The 21,303-nt window shown below is 38.3% G+C and overlaps 2 protein-coding genes and 1 long non-coding RNA gene across 3 annotated transcripts; all 3 read left to right on the forward strand.

Moving 5' to 3' along the window:
- Nucleotides 1–350: 350 nt before the first annotated feature.
- LOC141364425 (uncharacterized) lies at nucleotides 351–3,567 on the forward strand. The gene is made up of 9 exons (XM_073869110.1): nucleotides 351–425; nucleotides 565–703; nucleotides 1,202–1,297; nucleotides 1,387–1,770; nucleotides 1,881–1,982; nucleotides 2,057–2,289; nucleotides 2,383–2,561; nucleotides 2,664–2,754; nucleotides 3,259–3,567. Exons 1-9 carry the CDS (start codon nucleotides 351–353, stop codon nucleotides 3,565–3,567), a joined length of 1,608 nt encoding a protein of 535 aa, XP_073725211.1.
- Nucleotides 3,568–15,988: 12,421 nt separating this feature from the next.
- Nucleotides 15,989–19,147, forward strand: LOC141364257 (uncharacterized). The gene is made up of 8 exons (XM_073868432.1): nucleotides 15,989–16,030; nucleotides 16,150–16,267; nucleotides 16,551–16,642; nucleotides 16,730–16,847; nucleotides 17,037–17,141; nucleotides 18,009–18,185; nucleotides 18,365–18,600; nucleotides 18,922–19,147. Exons 1-7 carry the CDS (start codon nucleotides 15,998–16,000, stop codon nucleotides 18,580–18,582), a joined length of 861 nt encoding a protein of 286 aa, XP_073724533.1. The 5' UTR covers nucleotides 15,989–15,997; the 3' UTR covers nucleotides 18,583–18,600; nucleotides 18,922–19,147.
- An 84-nt stretch (nucleotides 19,148–19,231) lies between these two features.
- On the forward strand, nucleotides 19,232–21,098 carry LOC141364258 (uncharacterized). The gene is made up of 5 exons (XR_012369936.1): nucleotides 19,232–19,623; nucleotides 19,863–19,994; nucleotides 20,317–20,435; nucleotides 20,763–20,932; nucleotides 21,027–21,098. It is a non-coding gene; the product is annotated as an uncharacterized lncRNA (long non-coding RNA).
- Nucleotides 21,099–21,303: the final 205 nt, after the last annotated feature.

Here is a 21,303-nt window from a genome sequence, read left to right on the forward strand (position 1 = left end):
CTTCTTACTGCCTCTCTTTTACACACACTTTCTCTTTTTCTCTCTCCATCTCTATATCTCTCTCTTTATCTACATTTTTCTTCTAAAGCTTACTGTCTTCACGTATTGTTACTCTAATCTTTATTTTTCTTTCACCTTACTCTCTCTGTAGTATCTGTATAGTGTAGTATAGTATCTGTATAGTATAGTATCTGTTTAGTATAGTATAGTATAGTATAGTATCTGTTTAGTATAGTATAGTATCTGTTTAGTATAGTATCTGTTTAGTATAGCATAGTATCTGTTTAATATAGTATCTGTTTAGTATAGTATTAGTATAGTAGTATTTAAAAAAGTATAGTATCTGTGAAATGGCTGCTCAGCAAGACAGAGGGAGAGCAGATGATGCTCTTTTTATTGCAGACATGCTTATTGCTGAAAACAAAGTGAGTATATATTTTTAAACAGTGATCTTGCAGTATTATTAATAATACTAAAGAGTGGGAATTAGAGCACACAATTTGAATGAACTGAGTTGGCTGTATTTCAGTGTTATCACACAATGCCCACTTTCTGTCCTGCTAGGCAAAGAAAGCAAAGAGCAAAGCAACATCTGCTAAAGGCAGTACATTCAATGTACGATGGGTGGAGAGAGATGTTGAAGGACGTCCACTGCTAAAAAGAAGCAGAAGTGGAGAGACAAGAAAACGTGCTTCAGCTACAGGTAGTCCATGTCTTCCAAGATTATTTGTGATTACCCACCACCCAATCCTTCTTTACTAAGTATAACTGTGACCCTTGTATCAGAATTCAGCTTGCTATTTGTTAGGTAACATATATATGGTTTTGTGTCACTTTTGAAACATAGCTGTGCACGACAGTTTGGTGGTCTTTTTCCTTTATTTATTTTCTTTGTTAAAACTTAAAAGGATTTATGTTTCCGCTTTTTAATAATTTTCCTTTAAATACTGTATGTTAAACTGTGCCATCAGTCACTGTAATGCTTATCAATTCCAAAGATATTAAGTGCAGGTGAAGCAATCAGTATTAGGTTCATGCTGCTTACAGTTCAAGATTATGTCCAGATTATGAGGGAAAAAAACTTTAAGAGATTAATGGGATTGTCAGACATGTCAATTAGCCTAATATAGCCTTAAGTCTCTATACGAACATTATATGCTTGTAAGACATGAACATTTTTATTTGTTTCCCTTCTTTTCAGTTGTTTCCGTGGTTGGCAGTCAGGACGCTACTCCTTTTGAGTCATCTGAGGAGGTTTCCACAGTTACCCAATCAAACTGTTCTCAACACTTATTTGGTAAGATTGGCACCTGACCTTACTTTAATAAAGCAAGTTAGCAATAAGCTTGAAGGGAATGATTATTTTTATAATCATGTGTCTTTCAGACAGTGAGATGCAAAAACTGCAGGACATTCTGACCTCAGCAGATGTTCAAGGCACCAATAAGTGTCCTACAACATCCACATCATGGGGGTTACGCCAATCTGTAGCCCAAGAAGAGTGGCGGAAAGCAAGGTCACAGAACATCAACAGCTTGTTGTCCTGCAATGTGGTTCCGGAAATAAACTGCAGCCACTGCACATCTCCTGCCGTCATTCGCTGCAGAGACTGCATGCCAGAGGAGTGGCTATGTATGGACTGTGACATACATGTTCACAAAAAACTCACCCTCCACAACAGGGAGTCCTGCATTGAGGGAATTTACAAGCCCATTGAGCCAACAGTGTGCTGTGTAAAAGAAGATGGCAAATATACACTGGTCAATCAAGGTAGTGTTTTGAACCTTTTTGGTAAAGTGATTAGTTTTTTTTAACTTTTATTATTTTAATTGAACATATTTTTAATGCTTTTTCACTAATTATTTTACTTCTCTTTTCAGTATGTTTATTGCCTACAGTGAGACCTGTCCAATTATGCACTTGCGACCCATCGAACCTCACAGAATCAGCTGGCAAAGCAATCATTTTGGTTTGCATAAATGGTATGAACTGGTTTTATTTTTTAATTTATTCTTGTCCCTTTGTGTGTTACAATGTTCTACTTTTTTACATTTAGGTCGGTATGATTTGCACTTGCCAAACTTGCTGTGCAGATTATGTTTGGCACATTGGACACCTGACATGAGTGACCTTATAAAAAGTGGTTATTGGCCAGCATCTGTAAATGCTGACACGCTGTTTTCAGTAGATGTCTTCAATTCATTTGAAGAAATGAAAACTGTAGCGCCAGGTCTATCGAGACAAGGCTTTCTGCGGATGTTGGAGAGGAGGACCTGTCTCTTTGGAAGGGTAAGATCAGTGTGGATCAAAGTTGCCTTAAGTAGAGATGGGAGAATATTAGTTTAGCTATTTAATTTTACTCTTTACTAATTGAATGTACAGTCTGGGAAAATACATGGAGACGTATTCCAAAGAAGCTTCATGGAATACACATTCTGCCAGTACCAGTCCGAAAGAATGGCCAGTGTAGAGCACTTCACCTGCCCAGCATGTACACCCAACATGCTCGCTCTTTGTGCAGATGGCAACAGAAAAGTGTACCGATTTCGGCAGTCAAAAGGGTTAGTTGTTTTAAACGTGTAGTTGTTTTACTTAATGTGTAAAATTAACAGAATATATAATGTCTGACACTGAACATAATGTTTTTTTCTTATTCTATTAAGGTCAGAGGAACCCTATTTTGATGGCACCTTCATTGCTAAGGACACTGATGTACACCATTTTGTTGATGAGATCGGGAGTAAAATCAAAAGTGTTAGTAAAATGTGTAGTTTTTTGCATGATTGATTTAATTCCAAAATTTAAAATGTATGATGTATGACTTTATTAAATAATGTATCCTTAGTTGGTGTAAGCTTATATAATACACACTAGTATCTTAGTTTGTTACAAAGGCTTTGAGCATGGTGCACTCTTTCAAGCAATCTTGTGTTGTCGTTTGAAATTGGATATTGGTATGTGTGGGATCCAAAGTGTCTAGTTTAGTAGCACGGTCAATAGCAAATCTTTGTAAGAGATAGTGACACTGCAGTTTGTCACCCTGCCTTTCAACTAGTTTGTGTAGCTAGAGTAGAGAAAGTAAAAGATGTATTTTCTGAAGCTCCTCTTTAGTAGTAGTTTAAAAGCAAACCTTTATTGTCACCAGTCATTACAAAGATACCAGTTGGTGTTATGTAACCTGACTCATCCTGATGGATGAAGTACCTAGTTAGAAATATATCAACTTTCAGTTTTAACCAGAATTATTTTGTCCTGCAGTCTGCCGGCAAAGGGATCTGCGGAGCCAGTCAGTGGTCTGCTGCACGTGAAACGGCCAGAAGAGCAAGCAAACTGGATGAAGAGGGCCTTGAGGTGGTTGTTTGCAGACACGGAGTGCTACTCAAGGCTCTTAATATGTACAGGGGGGAAATATTTGCGTATCCGCTGTACCTGCAGAAGGAGCTTCAAGCAGCCACAAATGGGCAGTTCTATTGTACAGATATTGCTTGCAAATATTGGCCTTACCTTGAGAAGTTGGCAGTGTCCATGATGGAACTCAGACCTTTACTTCAGATGAGACCCAGATAGCAAGCATATGTGGGCCACATGTGGATTTCAGCTGTCACATTTGGTCGAGATATGGCATGGCTGAACATATATGGGCCAAATTGTAACCATATCTGTTTTGCCATAGCTTCAGAAATGGCGGGAATGTTCTTTTGGTTCACATGTCATTTTGAGGTATATGGCCCACATAACAAAAAATACATGAGAACCACATCTGTTTTAGATATGGCACACCGTAGAAAACAACGGGTTCTGGTTGACATTTGGGTTGCACTTGGCATTTTTGTAAGCCAACCCCGTAAATGGGTTCTCACCAGCTCAATATAATGTGTTTACAAAAAGTTTGTTTTGTCCTCACAGATGAACACAATTTGTATAATCTTTGAAGTCTAAATTCATTCCTAGAAATGAAAAGCAAAAAACTAATTTAGATAATTCAAATAAAAAATCCGCGGCACTCAGGTGAGGCGTGTATCTGGCAGTCCACGCCTAGGCCACATCTGTTTTCTCATTGGTGGATCAGTGACGCAATGGCAGCGCGCAGACCATTTGACCGTAAGGCGCCATTTTACACTACTCGTACTTCAGGTAAGTGGTTTTAACATTTTCGGATTGTTTCGAAATAAAACTTTTCAGAAATATTTAACGTTATGTGACAGTATGTCAGTTGTTAGGGTTTACGTATTTGTTTTACTAAAAAGGGTGCTCGCAAAAATTTACTTAAACGTACGAGCAAAATCTCTTAGCTAACGTTAGTCTGCTGTGAAAACGTTTGTGTTCGACAGTGCCTTAATTTGAATCAAATCTGAAAATGAATTGACCAAGATTTACTCTGTACAACTGGAAAGAAAGCTGTAAACACTATGGTGAATTTAGCAAACATGTTGTTAGGCACACGGAGCGGAGTTTTCTTGTAACGTTAACTGCTTTTATTTGGCTGCGTTTATTTGAGCCCAGACGGTTGCGTTTACACGCAGTTCGGTTATTTAACTTGACAACCGCATTCAATAACCGACCTCACACCCATACATTTTCGGATTTCACGACCGCATTTACAGAGAAGCTGTACTGTGTGAATGGAATCGCACTGGACAACTAGTTGTCTGTCACGTCATCCGGTGCTCTCTGTTATAGTGCATGAAAATGATTGCAAACTGCGAATTGCTCCACAAGTTAATGCGATATTGCCTTCAGCGACGCCACAGAGCGTATTACATTGCGCAGAGAGTACCGCGTGTAGCCCAGTAAGTGAGTTATATATAGGGTTTTGCTCTGCAAAAGTATAAAACCTTTAAAGTGGACGATTAATATAATGTTAAGTGAATAATTAAAGGGATAGTTCATCCAAAATAAAACGTGGCTATTTATTTACTTACCTTTTTTCTTCAGTAGTAGAGCAATACAGAAGTTATTTTGCAGAAACCCCATCTGTGATTCATATAATCAATGGAAGTCAACCAATCCGCCACTTTGAAAGCGCAAAAAGCAGATAAATCCAATACAAAAGTAATCTCATGTGTCCTGGTGACATATGGACGTCGTGTGAAGCAAAGCAGTCGGTTTTTGCTGGATATTGAACGCTATTTACTACATTATTAGCGTTAAAGGGATAGTTCGACCAAAAATTATATTAAACCAAAGATTTACTCACCTCAAGCCGTCCGAGATGCAACACATTTTCAGTTATTTTAGAAAATGTCTTAGGGGCGGTTTCCCGGACAGGGATTAGACTAGTCCTAGACTAAAACATTTTTAAGAGCTGTCCAAACTGAAAACAACTTGCACTGACATATCTTAAAATACATCAGGGCCCTTTATTTTGCCTCAAAATGCACACAGGTAATGTTTTTAATACGGCATATTTGTTAAAACTAGTTATATTTCCTAATTAAACTAAGGCCTAGTCCTGGATTAAGCTAATCCCTGTCCGGGAAACCGCCCCTTAGATGTTTCAGTTAATCAAATGTTAAGTTACGGGGTCCACGTCCTTCAAGTCAAAAAAAAAAAATGTTTTTTTCCTTCCCCATAGAAATCCTAACGGCTCCAGGATGATAAACAAAGGCCTTCTGATGGTAATCCACGCGGTGGTGTTGTAGAAATATCCATATTTAAAACTGTATAAACGAAAATAACTAGCTTCCGGTAATGCCGCCATCTTAGACTCCTCTGTATTCAGGAGAGAGTATTAGCGTAGTGTACGCACTGGGTTGATTAATGTGCAATATCAGTGGTTGCTAAGAATAATTTTTTTTCGACCTATGACAATCAAAAAGATATTTATTATATCTATACTGTTCTGGAGAGTATATCATATTCCAGTTCTACACACTGACTTTAATGATTTCTGTCAACTAATGTTAATTTCTTGCAGTTATGCTAAAGGAGATTTTGACCAAACAAGAAATGGTTATTGACCAACAAAACACAATTCTTAGAATTCTGCATTCAACAAATCGCCCAAATTCTGATGTCCATGATGGGGCCACGTTCAAAAATCATCTTCCAGTAAAAGATACAGAGTCTCTCCAGTGCCTAGAGGCAGAGCTGAAGACAAACACCAATATTAAATCAGAATTGGTAAGAATTCTTTATTTTATATAAAATTTGTATGGATGCTATAACTTCATAATTAAAGCAAAAGAGCAAATGAGGCGGAAATGCGTCTTCCACGCCGCCAGACCTCCAGACGCGCGTCTTCACATTGACTTAACATTGAAATCACTTGCGCTTCACGCCTCTACCGCGGTTGGTGTAAACGCAGCATAAGATGTTATCTTTTTTAAAACACCTGATTAATCTAATCAGCCTCTTTCCAGAATGGTTAGCATGTCTCCCTAACAAGCTGATGAGTTAGATCAGGTGTTTTAAAGGACAAGATTGGTATTTTACACTTAAAGCCCTGTTTTCCGATTGTTTATGATGAAACGGAACGGTTTTGACTTTGACTAATGCATTACATTTTTTACAAAGACGTGAAACTCATCGAGTGGTCAGGGGTGTTCACTGATATGCTCACACAGAAATTGATGCAATAGACGCAGTCCAACAGGTTTTATTCTAGTTTTTATCCAACTCCATTGACTTGTATTAGATGTGCTGTGAGGTACGGTATTAGTCCGCGCCGGGAACTTTGTTTGTATTCTTGCAATTGGCAAAGGCGGATTATCGCCACCAACTGGGCTGGAGTGTCTATTATTCAAGCTCTAAGCGGAAGAATGTACGGGTGTGAGGCGTTTGGAAAAATAGGTCCACAAGTTTACAATGAAGGGTTAAACACCTGTTGGAACGCATCTTCTGCAGCGACTTCCGTGTGAGCACACCAGTGAACACCCCCGACCACTCGATGAGTTTCACGTCTTTGTAAAAAATGTAATGCACACCCCGGTGAGTTTCACGTCTTTGTAAACAAAAGTTTAATGCATTTTAGGAAGGATTGTTCCAGTGCACCATTAAACCCATTGTAAAGGTGGGAGGTGAAACAACAAACACCCGAAAGTTCTCGGGCCAGCATCATATGTCCAAATTTCAGTCAAAACCGTTCTATTTCATCATAAACAATCTGAAAACAGGGCTTTAAGTGTAAAATGCAGAACTTGTCCTTTAAATAAGAAGACATCTAAAATATTCTGGGAGGGGGTACACAAGGACCAGGAGTGGGAAACACTGGTGTAGTATACCACTTTTAATTACGGATGTAAATTTTCTGTGTAAATATGGATTTCTGTAGTTTCTGACCTCAGTGGGATGACTTTAAATCACATAAATTCAATGAGCTTTATTTTTGTGATTGTAACATGCACTCTAAAAACAAACGGTGCTATATAGCACCAAAAGTGGTTCTTTGCTCGTAATCATAGAAGAACCGTTTTTAGTGCCATATAGCACCGGTGAAGCACCAGTGAAGCACCTGTGTAGAACCATATAGTGCTATGTAGAACCAAATTTGGTGCTATAGTGGTTCTATATGGCCCCTATATGGTTCTACACAGGTGCTTCACTGGTGCTTCACCGGTGCTATATGGCACTAAAAACGGTTCTTCTATGATTACGATCCAAAGCAACACTTTTGGTTCTATATAGCACCGTTTGTTTTTTTAGAGTGTGTATTCCTGACGTTAGGTTTGTTTGACTTAATGCAGTGTCGCAAAAACCGACAGACGGGTGATTTCAAAGTACCACGAGAGTGATTCAGGAAATCATAAGGAGTCTGCTTTCGTATTGCTCTCGCGCTACTTTAATATCATCCACCTTGTTTGCGTTGTTCATCATACACATGCATGTTGAGGATCCGCAGAGCGACTACATTCGAGATGTAAAGTCGTCAGTTGAGTATAAGACAAAACGATGTAAAACCTTATCACTGTGGAATTCTGAGGCGTCAATGATGTCAATTAAAACATGTATACATAGACTGACAATGCAAAGTGATCTGAAAGAATTTTATTGGAATGGTTTGTAACAAATGATGGACACACACTCGTAGAATGGATGTGTTAAAAACAACACAATCAGTGTTAGTTAAGGGACAACATACTATAGGGGGTCGCACAACGGACGTGCAGCTCAGCGCCGCGTCGCGTCTAGGACAACTCAGATAGCGTCTAAAACAACTCAGACCGCAAAATGCAAAATATCAGCCAATGTTACTCGTTAATGTTTTTTTAAACCTTTATTTAACCAGATGATCTCACTAGGTACGTTTCCATGCAACCAAATAATCTGTTGGTAATTGTATTGATGGCTCAATTGTATTGAAAAGCCTTCATGTAAACACCTTAATCCAGTGGTTCTCAAACTGGGGGCCACGAGATGGTGCCAGGGGGGGGCCCAGTTTTATGACATTTTACAAATACATTAATTTATCATGAATTCTGTGTAATTAAACCTAAAATAAATAGGGCAACTAACCAACAGCACTACTTTGTATAACTTAATGTTTTGTTTAATTAAAATGTTACATTTTAGAACAGTTTTTTTGTCATACATTTTCTTTGGGGGGGTCGCGAAGGAATGCACCGTACACAAGGGGGGCCGCACGCGGAAAAAGTTTGAGAACCAATGCCTTAATCAATACGATTGAGGACGATCTGATGCAAATTTGGATCGTATTGAAGGGGGTGGTGTAGTCTGATCTGTATTCCGAACATTAGGATAAAAGTATGCATGTAAACGCGTGAATCGTAGTATTTTCTAAATCTGATGCAAAAATACCTTGTGCACATGCGCAGAAGAATTGTTCTCCAAGTTCACGTGTTATATTTACCTCTTATCACATTCTCATCACAGAAACACGCAATAGCAAGGCAATAGCATCACGTGCATTATTAAGGTAACGTTAATGGGGTCACGCGCTGCACTAAATTTTGCAACCTTTATGTATTTTTTTTAAAACATTAGGCTACTTAAAGTAATAAAATAGTGTTGTGCCTTTTGAAAAGTGTGTTTTCATTACCTATATCTGAAAACTTCTAATACAACTTTATTCAACTCCGTTTTGACTTTTATTCATAGATAAAGCGTGAACTCAACGAGAGATGCTGTCCGCACCGTAGCGTTGCCAAGTCCTCTGCTTTTTGAATTTAGATTTGGGCTACCGTTTAAACTGTTTCCACCAGTTGTTTTTCTGCTGGTTAAAGAGAAAAGAATTTAGTTAATTAGTTATTGGTATTTGGGCTGCGAGTAGTCATTGGGATGCTTTTGGGATAGTTGTGAACGTCCATTCGGATGGTTTTGATACGCGAATCTGGCAATGCGCTTGTGCAGACGTTTGGTTCGGATTGTATAGAACAGGAGTGGGGAACCCTGGGTCCTGGAGGGCCACTGTCCTGCAGATTTAGTTCCAACCCTAATCAAACACACCTGAATTTTATTTCCAAGTGATCGTGAAGACTTTCAGGTGTGTTTAATTAGGGTTGGAACAAAACTCTGCAGGACAATGGCCCTCCAGGACCAGGGTTCCCCACCCCTGGTATAGAATGTACATGTAAACAAACATTTTAATCAGATTGCAATGTTTTGGGCACATGTAAACTCTCAATTCAAGTCATCATAATCTTCAATCGTATTACATACAGTCGGATTGACAATTTTGTGCATGTAAACATAGCCAAGAGAGACTTGGCCAAAATGGCAGCATAATTTCTGAGCTGCATGTCCGGTGTGCGACCCCCTTCATTCAGACCCCCTAATCACACCAAAAGTGCTTTAGATGGTTGGAAACGCAAGGCGCGACGCACTGCTTTTTTAAAATAGAGCAGTGCGGCCCGGCTTTTTATATTGCTAGGCAACGTGCGAGTCAGCTGTCTTGTCAATCAAATATTAAAGAGTGAGCGCTCGTTTGCTGTTAACTGTCATATTAGCAGAAACTTTAAAAAGAGGGTGCTTGCTCTGACCTTGTTTGAGGGTGAGAGGTGCACAAACACGCAGGAGACAGTAAGCGAGTGGAGTCTTGTTCTTCAAAGCAACTGTAAACTTGCCTCACCACAACGTAAGGCCCGCCTCTCCCCTCATTAGATTGGACAATGGAAAGACGCGAATGATATCGGGCGCTTCTCCGCTCTCAGCACTCCTTCAAAAGCATGTGCTGCGGCTGGCAAACGCTCCCTGCCCATAGAATATCATTCATAAAAGGTGCCTGCAACTGCCATAAACGCTTTTGGTGTGATCAGCCCCTTAAAGGATAATTCCGGTATTTAACACGTTGAGTCTCATTTTTGTTTTGTTTTGGATGAACTACAGCAGGGGTGGTCATCGAGGGCCACAGTCCTGCAGAGTGTAGCTTCAACCTTAATCGAACACACCTGAATGTCATTTCCAAACAGTCCTGAAGACTTCAATTAGATTTTTCAGCTGTGTTTGATTAGGGTTGGAGCTAAACTCTGCAGGGCTGTGGCCCTCAGGACCAGGAATTGCCCACCCCTGAACTACAGTGATTGGCACTGAAATTTTGACACTGGGTCATGTCTTGACTTTTTGACTTGTTTAGAAGCGTCTCTTGAATGCTTCAGAATGGAGGTAAAGGGCCATGCACAAACATGTCATTAAAACAACACCTTACGTTTATTTTTAAAACTGTGCTACTCACCGAGTGGTTCGTGGTGTTCATTGATGATTAAAAACATATATATCAGCGCAATGTATAATTTCAATCTGTGTTATTTGCTATAGTGGATTTATTTTTTTCAGATACCTCACAACCACATATATACTTCCACTCTATATTTGAAGCGTAGCACACTCCCAAACACTTGATGGCGACAACCACTTTCAAAATCAAACGGGTCATCCAGAATCCACATTTCATAAACCAATTTAGATGTAAGGATTTTTGAAAAATTAAATATTTATTTCGCTACTCCGAGGGCACAAACCAGAAATGAGACTCAAAGTGTTAAATACCGGAATTATCCTTTAAGGGGCTGTTTACACTTGGTATTAAGATGTGTTTTCGTCGAACGGATCACAAGTGGACGAGAGAAACACATCACTTTTACACTTAATTTAAATTTGTTTCTTTTGTCCACTTTTGACCCCTTTTGTCCTGATTACTGAGGGGATGAGGGGTAGTTATCATTTGTGATATATTGAATTCCAATCAAGCCCCACTTCAATGCAAAACAGAAATTATTTTACTGTAATTTGTACCAACTCGGGTGTTATTCACCATTTTTGAGGTTTGGGAGCAACCAGGCCTAGATTTGAATTGTGGGTGGGCTAAATTTATGACTTAAATTTCAATATTACACATGTAGACTGGTCTGAACACTTGGGTGTATGCCATTGTTATATGACTTAAAAAACAGCATTTTTGTGTGTGGGGGGGAGGAAAATGCACTCGATGTAGGAATACATAATATACACCAATGCACAATGTTTTTTCCCTCTTAGATTAACTACCTGGGTCTGATTGGTGGTGTTGATGTAAGAGACACCGTATGGAGAGTGTTAAAAGCCACTTTCTCAACCACTGTGGCACGTGGCATGAATTTGAGAGGAGTAAATGGCAAGGTCTGTTTCCAGCGCCTGGTCCTGAAAGAAGTTGTCATTGGTGAGAATACATTTTTATTTGTATACAGGAGCACTTCACGCACCATTTCATAATTCGCCTTTATAATTCGATATAATTTTGACTGAAAAAATAGAACAAAGAGGATTGTGACAATATATCATTATATCTCCTTCAGTTTGTTAAATTTAATTAATATTGTATTAAAGGCGTCCACGATGTTTGAAAAACGCGTTGGAAAAGGAGACAGGCCGACTACCAAAACACACTTATAGCCAATCAAATCAAATGCCGGGTTGCGTATGTGTGGGGCGGGTCTATCAACAGAAGGTCCAGATTCTATTGGGGTACTATATATCATCTCGAAATCACCAAAATGAAATTAACTATGCATTAGCCTGACGTTGTCATACTCAATTCTAGTCAGAATTTGAGTCTGATACAGCTCCATTGAGCTATAATTATGAGGCGTGTCTCAACCGAAAAATGCCTCTGCACTCAATTGGATAGACCTACGACCAATCAGAGCAACGGAGTGTGTGACGTATGTTGAAATTACGTCTTTGCAGCCTGACCAAACTGCTAGTTATTTCGCTACAATGACACTAACATTGTGATTATACTGAGTTAGCGAATGTACATCAACACCTACTATGTTAACAACATTTCGTTTATATCACAACATGAAGTATTTACTAAGTCATAGAGTAAGACTATCTCTTACCATTTGTACGTTAGGTGAACTTCATCCACGACGATACCCATTACGTTGGCTTGAAAATATTGGAGCCTAGCATGTCTCTCCACTTATTCAGCAACCACGATTCCGGGCTTCCGAAAAGAAGCTGGCAACGACCGCTAATTATATCCATCTCGTCGTGCACGCTGAGTCGCATCGCCGTGATAACGTTATCCATTTCAGTTGCAACCAACTTTTGCCGAATAGGAAGGACGGCAAAAACATCAACAAATGCCCTGCTCGCGTTTCTCTGTTCCTCTTTTAAAATCAATGCTCTGTCGATATCTTTTAGAACAGACTCAATGTCAGAATCCACACAGCTGAACTCTACAGCGGCAGCCATTCAACACACGCGCTCTTTGGTGACGTGGTTCATTACGTTACTGTTGATTATCTGTCCATCATCGTATAAAGCCCGCCCTGACAATTTGATTGGTTCGACGACGACCAGCATTTGTCCAAGCATAGTAGCTCCTCAACGGAGAAACCCCAGACCGATAATCCCGTTTTCAAAATCTTGTGGGCGGGGGTAAGATCGGCTGGCACCCAGGCTAACTATGCATGGGAGGGTTATATTAATAATTTTATTGTTGAGAAAGTCGATGAAAAGCTTCAGCTCCACACAAAAATTTACAGGTGATAGTGTAACATGCTATCAACATGCTATTACAAATAAAATTTTTATCTCGGTTATTTACAGATACGTTAATGAAGCTTAGTGACATGATGTACAACGCAGCTAGAAGCTAACGTTAACATTTTCTAATATTAGCCTAACGTAACGTTAGAGATGTTAACCCTTATGTGTTGTTGGGGCCATTTTTTGCCATTTTTGTTATTTTTTTAGTGGTAATTTGGCCACAACTTTCTCTGTGTTTCAGCAAATTAAATTATTTTTGGTGACAAATCTTATATTTACACATATTTTAAGAAAATGTTTGAAAATTTTTCACAAACTTAAAAATATACCGTGGGCAAATTGACTACCCTTACGTGTTGTTAAAGGCCAAAAATGGGCACTAAATTAAACTGCTGTAAAAATGTATCGGATTTTTTTTTCTTCAAATTTTTTTGGCTTGTTTGTTGTTAACCCACAATATAACACCGGCTCACGTCACAACGGAAGCCCAGTGGCTCAAACATGTGGAGAATTTCCTGTATTTGGTTCGGCCCGAGGTCCGGCAGTGTTCACACCACAGGTGGGTCGCCCCAGAGTTCGGCAACAGCCGCTCCGAGACCGCCTGTTTAGAGCGGTCTCGGAGCGGCCGTTTAGTGCGCACCCGAGTGCGGCTGTTGTGTTCACACTGATCCAAACGCACCGTACTCGGAGCGACACGTCATTTGGGCCGACCTAAACAGTGTATATGTGAAAACACCCTTATAATCCGGAAAATATGTTAACTCTTTCTTTGCCAAGTTTATAAGTGATGTCGCTGATTTGGAGGGGAAAAAACACACAACACAACATTTTCAATATAAAAAGAAATTGTGGACTGGATTTTACCAGTTTACCTTTTTCACACTGTGAAATTCAGTCTTGGGCATGTCAAAGATTGGTAAAAACATTGGCTTTGATGCATTTTTAGTTTTTGTGCAGCATCAGATTTTTTCTCCTTCATTTATTGTTTGTGGCCATTTTTCCCCCCATTGACTTCCATTATAACAACATTTTTTGATTGCAGAGCCATGACACCTTATTACCATGCATTTTTGATTCTTTGTGGTTTTACCTTTTGCAAAGAGGTAACATTTGTAATTTTTACTGTTGATCACCATGTGGCACCATTAACCCTTTAGTAGGCCTGTGCAAAAAAACAGAGCTTAAATTCTGGCTTGTACAATGTACAAGGTTAATGGTGCCACATGATGTTCAACAGGAAAAATTAAAAATTTTTACCTCTTAGCAAAAGGAAAGGCCACAAAGAATGCATGATAATAAGGTGTCATGACTCTGCAATCAAAAAACATTGTTATAATGGAAGTCAATGGGGCAAGAATGGGCACAAACCATAAATGAGGGAGAAAAAACTAAAATCTGGCTTTGATGCATTTTTAGTTTTTGTGCAGCATCAATGTTTTTACTAATCTTTGGCATGCCCAAGAATGTGAAAAAGGTGAGAAAAATCCAGTCCACAATCACTTATCAGTTCACAATCACTTTTTATATTGAAAGTCAGTGATTTTGTGTTTTTTTTTTATTCTTAAATCAGTGGCATCACTTATGAGATTGGCAATTAAAGGGTTAAAATAAGGAATTTTTTGGATACATTTGGTAGTTTTGATCAGTACTGAGGTTGATTAACAGATTTATGCAAAAAAATTAAAAAAAATATTAATCCGATACATTTCTACAGCCGTTCAATTCAGTGGCCCTCCCCGGCCGCCAACAACACGAAAGGGTAGTGAATTGGAACAAGGCACAAGGGTTAAAGATAACGTTCAAATACATTGTTGACTTAGCTTGTAAAAGATGTAAACATCCTTGTTTAATTTATCCACGTTTAGTTGATGTTGTGGTTTACCGCATAACTTAATCCTGAGTAAACACTTATTTTGGTTGAGATGTGGCTTGGGAAAGGGTAAATAATACGGGTAAAAAATACACAATGTCGCCCATCATCTTGGGATACCTAGAGTCGGAGTTGCATGTGCCCCATGCACACTATTTTGACTATTTAAAACTTAAAATGACAAGAAAAAACAAAAATGAATGAAAACCAACTGCAATGCATTTCAATGGACGTGAAAACAGAATGTCTGAGTGTATTGGGTTAGCTAGCGTACTGTGATTCTCATCGCGTTTGGGGGTGTGGTTTAGCCATAGGTCAAGTATGATTCTGTCATAGTTATGCAGCTTTTGTTTCCAGGTTAAATTGCAGCTAACAGTGTCTAAATTCCTCTTCACTGCAGGTGCAGTCAGGCAGAATCCACAAACACGGGCGTCTACCCAAAAGGAGATCGAACTAACAATTATAAAATGGCTCCATCTGGCTGGAGACCGTGATGGTGGGAGGAGGGAGCGAATGAAACGCCCCTTGGCCACTCAAGTACAATTACAAGAATAATCGTCTTACCGGTTGGCTGTGTGTCTGTTTTCCTTTGTTGTCGTGTATGTTTGTCATAAGCATGGTTATTGTGCTAATTGTCCGGTTCCAATAAAAACAAAACAAATTTTTTTTCTGTAATGTATATCATGTTATCTGTAATTTATAAGTTCATTGTATGATGATAATAAAAAATTATTTGTAACATATTTGTAGTTATTTGGTTTATTGGGGAAACAGATGGCTTTTACATAAGAATAATATTATAATAATGATATTTATTTTGTGTGTAATACCATTTGATTTGTTTTAAAAAGTATATTTGAAATAAATTAGGTGTGGTATAAATATGGTTAACATCTGGCAGAATTCTGTCTTTTGGTCTGTCAGCCACATTTGGGCCACATAAAGACCATCAGTTTTTTACTAAAGTCAGCCATACAATAATTACATACAAGGACCACATGTTGCCCACATAATTGTTTATTATATGGCTCACTGCTGGTAAAAGTGTGATTGAGATTTGGTTCTGATGTGAATAAAAAGAAGTGGGCCAGATATGGGCCGGGGAACACTTTCTTAAGTGGGCCACAGGCCAGCTGTTTATTTGGGCCAGGTCTTTGCCAAAGGAAATTTGCTGACTGGGGACCATTCCTTTCTGTAATGCATGCCAAGGCTCATTCAACCAAGTGTGAGGTACTGCATACTCCATCATACTATCATAACTTTTAAAATCTTTATGATACCATTTTTTAATTTGTTGTATAATATACACTGTGTATGGCTATAATTTAAGTGCCACGCTGATTTGATAGATAATCTGGAGTGGCAAAAATCAGGAAGGTGCTGGCACAACTGCTGGGGAGGAGGTCGAAATGGTAAACAGCTACCTGTCTCGTTGTGCCCTCACAACGAAGTACATGACAAAATCTGGTAATTATTGCTCATTTATATTATTTTAGGAAACTGTCTTTTATTCTTTTTATTCTATTTTTTATTCTATCTGTCTAATACTTAGTACTCTGATATTACAAAAAGTACATAATATTGGAAATATACAGCTGTAAATATTGTAATATACAGTACATTAATAAAATTGCATTACATCTATCTTAAATGAAAACTATTAAAAATAAATACTAAATTAAAAATTGTCAATGTGTAGATGAACTGAAATACCATGAGCATTAATGGGACATAATTTTGTGGTTAAAAGCCAGGAATGACATGCTAACTGTCCATGCTATTGGGTGGAACCGACGGAAGTGGGAAAGCCTTCATCTTGCACTATCCAGCAGATACATCAAGGTATTATATTATGTCTGAGTTAAGTATACAAAGCTTCTCAGACTTTTAAAGATTGTAAAGGCAAACATCTTTTTTTTTTTACACCAGACTTTCAAAAAGGCTGAGGCCGAGTCTCAGAAACTGGAGGATTTGACCAGTCAACTGGGGTGTCCTGAGAACATCGTGCATCAGTGGGTACATGATGTCAGACAATGGGCTACTGACGGTACAGTATTTTATGGACATTCTTCGAAGTAGTTTACTAATACTGCAATTGTATACCTGAAAATCTTTGGCATGATTTGCCTATCTTTGGGATTAAGTAAGGGGGAGTTTTCCTGTTTTGTGGGGAGTTTTCCTGTTTTGTTTGAAAGACATCATAATCATTTACTTGTATTATTGTTGCTGCTTTAAGATTCTGTAGGTACCAGATGTGATGACCAACAAAGCCTTCAGAAATCAATTGAACAGATGTTTCTTGGGGTTCAGCAAAAAAAAGCCAGCCTTTATAACCAGACTGGTATGTTGAAAACTCTTTTCTTTTTTATTACTTGCAGATTATTGGATTGTTTTGGTATTATAGTGTTTTTAGGTCCTTAATTTTAAAATGTCTTCCTTTTAATTTTACAGATATTAGGCCAATTATGCCTTTTAAGTCATTAATCATTACATATTTTACATTATGATTTATTAATTCTTAAAGCTGTTGTCCGTAACACTTTTGGGTTAAAAAAAATCAAAATGAATGTTTGTACATAACCAGCCAGTATTCAGAACTCTCTGCTTGCCTTAGCTCGATTCAACATGGTAAGCTTGTAATAATGATTTTAATTCCAGTGGTACTGGTGGATTTCTGTGGGAAATTCAAGCATGTCTTTGCGTCATTAGGTCACTCCTCTACAAATAGAGAAGGAGTTTTGGCTAGTTGGATCATGTTTTCTGTGTTTTGAAATGTTTATAGACAGCAACAAAATTCGACTCTTGCGTAGAAGAAAATTGTGGGAAGAGAAGAAAAAACTCTTTCAAACAATTAAGCTCTACAATGAGCAGGTGCTAGATGAGGAGGAGCGGATCGTTGAGGAGAAGGTGGAGAGTGGGCTCTCTGTGGGGGGAGGAGACAGTCTAATATGGCCGTGGGAAGTGCACAGCAGTGGTAAGTAGTAATTTCCCTAAAGTGTGTGTGTGTCAGTGTGTGAACTAATTATAAGTTTTATATGCTACTGTAAGCATATGCCACATTTTATCTGATTAAATTTGTATTTCATTTTTGCACCCTAACTAACCAGCTTGTGGGATGTACATGCACTTCTTGTGTTTTGCTTGCTGTTTAAAATGTACAGGTCAAATTTTTATTATATTTTAAGGTATGTTATTTGTGTGACTTCAGAATCCAGCAACATCCTCACCAAAAAGAAGATTTTTGATGTGTATATGTCAAAAGTGCGGCTTCAGGAAGAAAAGATCATTGTGATAAGGGAGATGAGACAGCACTGCACCTATCTCAGAAAGCTGGCTGGAAACATTAAGACAATGATTTCAGAAATGTCTTCTGGCAAAAGCAGTGGTAAGAAGCTAATATATTACATTCTTGCTGTAACTCACTTTGAGATCAAGTATTACATTATGCATTCCTTGTGGCTGGATCTAAATGGTCTGCAGTTTTAAGTAAAGTCCGTTAATGAGCTCAACAACACTAACTCAACTGAAGTATTGTCATGCCTCACTTTTAATTTTTCCTTCTAGGCAGTTTAAGTGAAGAGGGTCATCGGGGGCTACTATGTCTTCTTAAGAAAAGGCATGCAGATGTGGAGCAGAAGTTTCAAGTCATATGCTCATGTTACAGCCAGGCTTTAGGACCAAATGCTGCTTCTCTGCTGGAAGATGGGCCCGAGGAGATACCAGAGGACCATGAAGAAGTCGAATATGAGAGTTTAGATGACAGTGATTTTGAAGCAGTGTAAACGAGTGCTTCTTAAGTGGTAGGACATGTGTTTATACTGTGTCAATTATGACTGAATGCATGTGTGTTTCAAGGAAAACAAAAAACTTTTTGAAGTGTTCTTTTTGAAGAAAATCTGTTACAAATTTTCTGAATTATACATTTTTAAGGCCTAACATGTTGTTTGTTGAGGGCTGATTTTGAAGAAGGTCTGTGCGCCTCCCCACATACAGTATATATTCAAAAGCGCATACCTATTGCACTTAATATCCTTTAAAGTTTTAATATTTTTCTTATAATATTTGTAAGATAGGAATCCCCCACTACACTACATAATTTACATTTTGTGTTCTCCCTGCAGATCCTGTCAATCGAATTACCTGTTGCAACCTAGATTTAACACAACCTTAAGGCACTTTTAAGAGCCAACCTCTCTATCTCTCTGTCTATCTCTATTATTTTCTGTCTATCTCTTGCAACCTCTCTCTCTATACAGCATTTTTTGTACCTGTCTGTCCAGCTGTGTGTTTGTCTTTCTGTCTTGTCTGCTTTGCAATGGCCACCAAATATACCCCTGACACGCAGGATCCCCACTACCAAGAGGAAGACCACATTCTAGTTCAAGCCAAGGTTAGAGGTCCTGTTACTTTATACTTAAACATAATGGATTAGGGGCAACTTAAAGTAATAAATGATAAATATGGGAAATGGATGAGTGCTGAAAATTTCATACATTATATTTTCCTTAATGTGTAAATAAGGTAACATATTTAGGAAAAGAGAGGTTTCATCCCCAGAGTTTCAGATACTTGGAGAATCTATGCAAAGGCTCATTTAAGTGTTTCAATACTTATACTATGCTGTGTTTCCTTTTAGTTGTTGCCTGTTTTTCACGTCCTTATTAATCTTACAAGAAATATTCACTTCAACACACAAAGAGAGGCTGTGGAGAGGAAATGTTTATGCCCTAGAAGAGACCCTTCATAGACCTCTAAAAGGATCTTTGTTGGCCGAGGCAAGCCGAGGGAGAGGCGACGAGGGCGACGCCAAGCCTCAGCTTCAGGTTATATCTGAATTATTTCAGTTTTGTAGGAATTGAAATGTAAATGGTGGACAAAACCAAATTACGGTACAACATTTTAATTGTATTTGAGTATTAACAGTTTGAAAGATTTCAATATGACAAAACATACATAATAGAGAATACCACCTATTATATACTATTGTACCAAGTACTTGGTAATGTCTTTACCAAATGCTTAACAGAAATGCATCTGATTTCATAAACGGTTCTGTTTATAGGTTGAAAAAGATCCTGTATGCTAGCCTGTTCTGTGTACTGTTTAACAGTCACATGCCCCCTAGTTGAGTGCCTTCTGTCATCCAGTCCACTTACTGTACCCTCAGCAAAACTAAATCCTCAAGAGGAATATGGTAAATCACATTAATAAATTTAAGTTTAAATGTAAAATACATATACAATTAAAGTAGATTAAGAAAAAAAATCATCTGTGCAGTACATGGATTAAGAACACAATTTACTAAAGATTTGGTCCAGTTCGATACTGAATGATGAAATGTTGTGTTTATTCTAAATATTGATCAGTTGACTTTTAATTGGTCCTAATCTAAATGGTCCCTTACAACTTAATTTTCTATTTTTAACAGAGAAAATATGAGTAGGTTCTCTGATATTTTTACATCATGTCCTACTACTGAGCCTCATATAAACTCTTCATCATCATGTTCTTTTCAGCAGCAGAAAGCCTCGGGGCGCTGGAAAGAAGCAAGACCATACCACCTTAACTGCTTTGTTGCAAAAGAGGCTGTTGGTCATCCATTGTGTTGTCATTGCAATGAGCCTGCTATTATAAGGTTTGTCTTCAATATTATTAAGCTTTAATTACTTAGGGTAGGCTTGCCAAGAATTAATGCCCATTGCACTGCTTTATAGGTTAATGCATGTGCATGGTTTTTTGGAAAGTAAGAAACTTGGATAACCAGATAAAAAGGACATTTAAGAGAAAAGTAAATCTAGGACTTTCTTGCTGTGAGGTGATAGTGCTAAACACTGAGCCATTATGCAATCCTATACAAAAAACAAACCTAGAATCCAACTAAATCTTGAATAGCTTTGGTTTAGTGTATCATACCCCAGATGAGTTATGCACCTGAAATAATGTATTATTTATTTCTACCTAGGGGCAGAGAGTGTCTACCTGAGGAGTCGTTCTGTGGGGACTGTGATGTATTACGTCACAAAAAACAGCCCCTCCACAATAGGGAATGTGTAATTAATGGGTTTGTTAAAGCCATCCCTCCAACCACATGCATCATTAAATGGGGAGATGGATATTGTACTCAACAGCAAGGTATGTGGTCACAAAAGTCCTAATTGTGATGTTTAGATGTGTATGCACCAAGTAACAGGTAATCTAAATGAATGGTTTTCTTTCTTTTTGCCAGCTTGCATTTTGCCAGTCGTCAAGATGCCAGACTCCTCCTGTGAACGCAAAAATGTCATAATACTTTCAGGCATTTTAATTACCATCAATGGTAAAAACAATTCACAATTTAATTTTCCACTTTAGATTTGCTATTTTTCACACTATTGTGCTGTGTCATTGTGCTTACAATTGCATTAGAGTCAAAACTTATTGTATAGCACACCACAATCGAAGCAAGGCATCTTAAGCAAAGGTCTGTAGTGGGAGTCTAAACTGCATGTAATTTATGTTGAGTT

Source organism: Misgurnus anguillicaudatus, chromosome 6, assembly GCF_027580225.2.
Source record: "Misgurnus anguillicaudatus chromosome 6, ASM2758022v2, whole genome shotgun sequence".
NCBI lineage: Eukaryota > Metazoa > Chordata > Actinopteri > Cypriniformes > Cobitidae > Misgurnus > Misgurnus anguillicaudatus.